The 7,606-nt window shown below is 41.8% G+C and overlaps 1 protein-coding gene across 1 annotated transcript; it reads right to left on the bottom strand.

Moving 5' to 3' along the window:
• Window positions 1-5,584: 5,584 nt before the first annotated feature.
• On the bottom strand, window positions 5,585-7,031 carry LOC118238193 (MLV-related proviral Env polyprotein-like). Its single transcript, XM_035438775.1, has one exon. The coding sequence runs from the start codon at window positions 7,029-7,031 to the stop codon at window positions 5,616-5,618; it is 1,416 nt and encodes a 471-aa protein (XP_035294666.1). The 3' UTR covers window positions 5,585-5,615.
• Between the last annotated feature and the right edge of the window lie 575 nt (window positions 7,032-7,606).

The following is a 7,606-nucleotide window of genomic DNA, read 5'->3' as shown; positions in this document are numbered from 1 at the left end:
TCTCCAGACATTTCCCTAGTGACTGATTTTTCTTTAAACTTATAATGTCTCCCTCTATTATATTATCTATTGGTCTATTTTGTTTTTCTGTTGTCTATATAATATTCTATATTATATTTATATTTATATTATATATTATCTTGCTCTCTTGTGTTCTTCCCCAAATTCAACCTCCCTGTCCCACCATGTCTTCCTCACCCCTCCTCTTCTCCCCTTCTCATTCTCCTAGTTCCCTGTACCCTCCCCCCATGCTCTCAATTTGCTCAGGAGATCTTGTCCCTTTCCCCTTCTCCAAGGGACCATGTATGTCTCTCTTAGGGTTCTCCTTGTTTACCAGCCTCACTGGCAGCATGGTCTGCAGGCTGGCAATCCTTTACTCTATATCTAAAATCCACATATGAGTGAGTACATACAATGCCTATCTTTTTGTGACTGGGTTACCTCACTCAGAATGGTTTCTTCTAGTTCCATCCATTTGCCTTTGAATTTCAAGATTCCGTTGCTTTTTTTTTCCCACTGAGTAGTACTCCATTGTGTAAATGTACCACATTTTCTCTATCCATTCTTCATTTGAGGGGCATCTAGGTTGTTTCCAGGTTCTGGCTATTACAAATAATGCTGCTATGAACATAGTTGAACAGATGTCCTTGTTGTAGGAATATGCTTCTTTTGGGTATATGCCTAAGAGTGGAATTGCTAGATCTGGTAGTAGACTGATTCCCATTTTCCTGACAGCTAAACCTTGAACTGAACTGAAATCCAGATGCAGAGAAGGAGGACTGATGAGCAAAGGGGTCCATACCAGGCTGGTGAAACCCACAGAAACAGCTGACCTGAACCAGGGAGAACTCCTGGTCCCCAGACTGATAGCTGGGAAACCAGCATGGGACTGATCCAGAACCCCTGAATATGGGTATCAGTGAGGAGACCTTAGAATTTTATGGGGCCTCTTGTAGTGGATCTGTACTTATTGCTACTATAGGAATGGACTTTAGGAGTCAATCCTACATGGAGGGGGGTTGGCCTAGGCCCTATCCCAAAGAATATGACAGACTTTGAGGGCTTCCCTTATGGAAGGCCTCACCCTCCCTGGGGAGCAGAAAGGGTATGGGATAGGTCAGGTGTTAGTTGGGAGGACAGGGTAGGAGGGCAGAGAGAGGGACCTGGGATTGACATGTAAAATAATTTTCTTTCTAATAAAAAAAGGAAAAAAACAATTATGATTTAAAATATTTTCAGTGAAGTATAATATTTAATGATAATAATAAAACTTATCAGATACAAAATGTTCATAAACAGGATAGAGAAGAGATTAACTGTTTATTTGAAAAATAATTGAGTACTTAGTTACTGTGATCTGAAAATCTTTGGTAATATTAATAAAAACATTTGGGACAGCTGTAAGATTTAAACATCCTTTTATGTTCTAACATGGAATTTCTCAAATTTTGATGTGCAGACAAATTGTCAGAGTCTTCTGTAAAATTTAAGATTCAGATCGAGCACATCTAAATAAGGTCTTCTTTCTCTGTTGGAGTATGAACCACACTAGTAACAGAAAGGGCCCCACTCTATTCTGACCACTTCTAAGGCAAGCTGTTAATTTAAGAGAAAACATCAGATTTGAGAGAATTGTTGAGAAATAAAATTGCTCAGTACTTGCCCAGCTGCATAGTTAGAGACCACTTTGTCTGAATGTTTATATCCCCCTAAGATTCATACTGAAATCCTAATTTCCATGGTAATAGCATTAATGTTATCTTTTGAGACAGTATTAGGTTATGGTGACAGGGTCCTCAGGAATGGAATTGGTACCCTTATTCAAGAAAACCAAAGTGACCCCATGACCCTTCTATGAAAGGAGAACAAAAGAAGGCAACAATGAAAAGAAAGGAGACAGTCAGCAGATGTTGAATCTTTGGACATCTTGGTCTTAGGCTTTCCTATGTCTAAAACGAAGGGGAGACATATGTTGTTGGAAAACCAACCAGTTTATGATATTTTGTTATATAATCCCAAAGTCTAAGACAAAAACCAAGTTTTACTAATAATACTAGAAAATCCAATCTTTAATTAGCTCAGATATCTTTGAAATTTATAATATAAACTTTTCAAAGACAAATGGGTGAACAATTTAACAAGAACAAAATAAAATAATCAAGCAAATAATGAATACATGAAAGGTTATTTAAGCTCAAAAGAGGTCATGACATTAAAATTAAGACTACAATATCATTTGCAATCAGTGAATTAGAGAAAGCTTAAAAGTTTCATAGAATTTTATGAAAAATAAGGACAACATTAAATGATATAAATTGTCACAATCTTTTGGATTATTATTTTGGAAATTTTTCATTATAGAAATTAATGGAGCTTAGAAGATGGCTCAGCAACTACCATGTATTCATGAGGACATAAATTCAAATCTCTAGAACCCATGTAAAATAATGACACACAAACTGTGAGCATCTATAATCCCAATTTCCTTATAGGGAAATAAGAGATAGAGACAGAAGAACCCTCAGAAGCTCATAGGACATCTAGGTTGGTGTACACAGTGGCAACAACTACCAAGATCCTGTCTCAAACAATTTAAAAGATGAGGATTGATGCCCGAGTTTGTTCTTGACCACACTCACCAAGGAACCCACCCCTACACCAATATTCACACATAAAAATATACATACATACACACACACAGACACACAGACACAGACACAGACACACACACACACACACACACACACACACACACACACAGCAAAATGTTTTAAATGTACAAATGTATTCAGAAATTTGACACAGGAATCTTCCCTAATAAAACAAGCTGAGGGTTATGAATATGCTTACAAAGATGCTTACTACAAGATCATTTTTCCAGAAAATCTTGAAAACAGCTTTAGTGCTTATCAACTAATCATAAACTAAGCTATGGGTGTATGGTATGAGGAGGAATGCTCCCTAATTCCCAAGCTTCAATGGGTGGAATAGAGTCAAACGATGAAGCAGTGAACTTCTTTCCTTAACATGTTCATCCAGAGACAACAAGAATGCGACTTGGGAAATTCTTACAGAAGCAAGACTTAACCTGCATTATGTCTTAATCTCTTTCTGATTCTCCAATCCTGTGTTCTGAAGTGACATGGTGTCTGCACTCAGTGAAGAGAAGAATAGAAACAAGACTCTCTTCTCTGTTCTCTCTGTTAGAGCTGAGGCTTTGAACGTGTGAGGAAGCATGGAATACTCCCATTAACATGTGTAGAGGCAACAGACTGATGCCATCCCATTTAGATACATAATAAATAAAGAAAAATGATTATTGACTTATCCATCTTTGATTGTTCAAATAAGATTCATACTTGAGAAAATATTTCCTCTATATTCACAGTCACTAATGGAAAGTGACTAATCTGTGACTGGGTAGAGGCATGGCATCATACACTCTGAGCATATGGATAAGTGTCTCTCTGTGTGTCTATGATGGATGAAGCCTGATGCCTACTCCTTTGGCAGGAGCGTTGGCCAGCAAAAATGCACTTAGGAAAGAGAAAATGGGGTTTCCTTATGTACCAGGATAGAATGAGTACTGTGTGCCTGCCTTTCCCTCCATTAGCAGTGTGAGAGATCTTTGACACATGATTCTTGGGTTTCCCAAGCATTTGCTGCAAGAATTTAAAATATGGTTAAGTATTTTTTTATAACTAAAAACACTAATATATATTATCACTGGTTGGATGCTGAGCTATATGATTCACAATTCCATTAATTTGCATTTCATTTTGAAAAACAAAATTATGCTTAAATAATTGGTAACTATTGCTACAGAATCGAAAATTAGAGAATGACAGAAAAGTTGAGGGCAAAATGAAGGGTATGAAAAACTATTGCTAGACTCTGAATCCCAAATCATTAAACTTCTCCTGTGCTTCAAGATAGCTCTTCTTGAAGTTGCTTTTCTATGGTGGAGAATTTTTTAAAAAATAGTTGCATTTATTTATTTACAGTTTGTATGTGGGCTTGCCTATGCAGGTCAGAGGACAACTTGTGGGGCTTGATAGTCTCATTTCCTCCTCTGGGACCTGAGAGTTGAATTCAGCTCCCCTGGCTTGGTGGCAAGTGCCCTTACCCACTGAAACATCTCACTGGCCTGGAATCTTTAGATCCATTTTGTTTTTGTCAAACCTGTTGTTCTTTTGTTTAAGCTGCAGCTGCTAATAAGGAAAGGAACAACGAATAAGCAACCCACGTGGAGTTTATTTATCAGAGAGGGGGGAAAGAGGGGATGGGCAGTCAGCCAACCCTAGGGAAGCCGAGAGAAAGAGAGCGAGGGGTGTGGGGCAGGACCTTTTAAAGGGAAGATTGCATATGCGCAGTAGGGCAAAGGTCGAAAGGCATGGCGGGTGAGTGAGTACCCGCTTGTTAGGGGGCGGGGTTAGGGTCATCCAGGTGTTTTGTTCTTACAAAACCCACATATTGTTCTTCCTCCATTCTCACTATTCATTTGAAATTACTTCATCCTTTGTTTTGTTGTTGTTGTTGAGGGTGGTGGGTTTTTGTTTTGTTTTGTTTTTTGTCTGTGTGTGTGAGTGTGTGTGTGTGTGTGTGTGTGTGTGTGTTTGTTTGTTTGTTTCTTTGTTTTTTTTTATGGGGGGTTGGTTTTGAGACAGGGTTTCTCTGTGTAGCTTTGGAGCCTATCCTGGCACTGGCTCTGAAGTTTGGACCAATACATAAAACATTTAGCACTAAGTTTAGCATATTAAATAGTTAACAAATGCTAAAGCTATTTATTTATTTATTTATTTATTTATTGACATATAAACTCAGAAAACTTTACTGACACTGAAAGACCCCCCGAAGAGGTACTTTCGTAGAGGGAGACCCACACCCAGGAATCAGCGAGGCCACGAACTTGGATGCAAAAACAAGAGGCTTTATTGGAGACGCGGGTACCCGGGGCGACTTAGCTTCTGTGTGGCTAAGCGCCCGAGCCAAGGGAAAGGGGTCCTTATATAGGGAAAAAGGCGCAAGCTAGGAGCAGGGATTCTATTGGATAATTCTAATGAGGCATTGTACAGAGCTATTCCCATTGGTCAATGTATATGAGGCGCTATACAGGGTTATTCAAATGAGGCAAAGTACAGAGTTATTCAAATGAGGTGAAACATAGAGTCTTTCAAATGAGGCGAAATACAGAATCATTTCCATTGGATGGTTCAAATGAGACACAGAGCCATTCCAGATCAGCATATTCTCAAGGTCTGGTGTCTGGTGTCTGGTACAGCAGACTCAATCCCCCCCCTTCCTGATGGCTGACCTTGGGGGCGGAGACCTTGGGACGGAGTGTTTCTCTTCGGGCGGGGGCTCAGGGGCAGGGCTCCAGGCCGGCTCACTCGGTGTTTGTTCTCGTGCCGACCCACCTGGTGCTCGCCCTCGTGCTGGCCATGCCCGGTGCTTGTTCTCGGGCCGGGCGTGCAGCGGGTGGCGGGGGAAGGCCGCCGGGGGTGAGGATCGGGGAAGCCGCCAACAGGAGGAAGAGGAGACAAACTTGAGAAAGAAAGGGCTAAGGGACAGGGGTCTTTCATTCCCCCATTTCTCTTGTAACTGAATGGAATCTTTCATTCAGAGGTCTCTGGATACTCTGGATCTATTTGCTTTAGCTGATGATATTGTTGAGTTAAGACTAAGGCCTGTACAACAGATAGTCGTTCTCTGATGAATTGAGTCAGTTTGTTCAGAATGCAGGGACCAAATATGAGGATCAAAAATAGAATAACCAGAGGTCCCATGAGCGTGGATATAAGGGTAGTCAACCAGGGGGACTTAGCGAACCATCCTTCGAACCATCCTTGTTGAGACTCAAATAGCTGTTGCCTCTGTTTTAGCCTTTCCCTAAGTTTGGCCATGCTGTCCCTAACTATTCCTGTATGATCTGCATAAAAGCAGCATTCTTCCTTGAGGGCAGCACATAGCCCCCCTTCCTGTAAAAATAATAAATCTAATCCTCGTCTGTTCTGCAGGACCACCTCAGAGAGTGATGTTAAGGATTTCTCGAGTGCACTGACTGACTCTTCTAGGACCTGGATATCCGTGTGCATGGCTTGTTGTAGAAGCTTAAAATGATTAATTCCCTGTAGGGCAACGGTTCCGGTCCCTATGCCGGCTGCTATGCCCCCCACTGTTATTCCTCCTAATAATAGGGCCACGGTAAAGGATATTGGCTCCCTCTTATATCGGGTTGATTTCTCTAGTACGCTGTAAACATATTCAGGTTGGTGGTATGTGACTTTGGGCCAAAGTTCTATCAATATACAAAAGTCAATGGTGGTGTTGAGAACAGTGGTAGAGACACAGGGAGTCAACCCAGTACTGCAAGCCCAATAAGTTCCATAAGGGGCAACAAGGTATCGGCTGTCCTGAGATAATGGCTCTACTTGGTTACATAATTCTTGATGTGAGGGAGGAATCCTGCCTATGCATAGCCCCTTTCCTGAGACCTCAGATATTGTGAGCTTGTGCTGCATAGCAGCTCCACAACTGGTAGGTGCTGAGGTCTGGTTGGAGTAGTTGCCCAGTATTGCCACGCCTTCATAATATGGGGGCCGGGAAACTAGGCATAACCAGCATTCCTGAGTCTTGTTGGGGTCTGAAAAATTTAAGGCTTGGTAAACTCCTTGGATTAATTGTAATAATCTATCTCCGGTACCTGGAGGGTCTCTGGTTATCTCGATGTTTAGGGCATCTGGGGTGGGGGAGAAGGTGACAGCACCTGGTGTAGGAGTGATAGCTTTAGGAACGGTAGGGGGTTCAGGGACTTGAAATTGGGTTGGGGCTCTCTGGTCCGCTATTACTGTGTTTGGCCCGACTGATTGTTGGCTTAGGGGAGTAATTTGTCTGTACAGGGAGAATAAGGTCACCGGATCTTTCCCTGCTCGGTGCAGCCGGAGTCCCCAGACTTTAGGACTATCCCAAGTAGTCCTTTTTCCAGCATCTGTGAACCTTAGGATGAGAGGGTTACATAGGCATCTTGTCATCTTCAGAGAGCTCTCAGTTCCATATTGTAGAACTAGAGTCATTTCTTTATTAGCCATCTTTTCTGGTGTTTCTTAACCATCCTGCCAACACCACGAGGGAATCATTTCTCTCTTTGTTCCCTCTCTGCTCTGGCCGCTCGCCCCTAACTCCTAACCTTCCATCCTCACAAGTTACTCACACACCTCTAGCACCTCCTAACTCCTAACCTTCCATCCTCACAAGTTACTCACACACCTCTAGCACCTCCGCCCAGGTGAGGGCCTATTCAGATGCTTAGGCACATACAGATGCAAATTAGGAGGCATATTACCCTGAGGCTATTGTAAACAATAGTAGCCCTACTGGCATTAACAATAGTGGGCCCGAGCTTTCCGGTGTTCCTGTTCAGTGAAACCAAAGGCCAGATCTCAAAATATTCCATAGCAGAAAGATTTTGGTCCCCCACAGATGCACCTGAGTGTGTGCTGGTCTTATGCAGATAACAGCAGTGGTGAGTTCCTGAGTGAAATGGTTGTGCCATGTTCAGAAGACATCTTTTTGCTAAATATCTCCTCACCTGTGATTCTTCTGACCT

The sequence above is a fragment of the Cricetulus griseus genome, chromosome 2, assembly GCF_003668045.3.
Source record: "Cricetulus griseus strain 17A/GY chromosome 2, alternate assembly CriGri-PICRH-1.0, whole genome shotgun sequence".
Taxonomy (NCBI): Eukaryota; Metazoa; Chordata; class Mammalia; order Rodentia; family Cricetidae; genus Cricetulus; species Cricetulus griseus.
Note: the sequence above shows the minus strand (reverse complement) of the source record. Positions and strands in the feature narration are given on the sequence as shown.

Coding starts and splice junctions, on each gene's coding strand:
- LOC118238193 (XM_035438775.1), bottom strand. CDS start 7,031: ATGACAAGATGCCTATGTAACCCTCTCATCCTAAGGTTCACAGATGCT.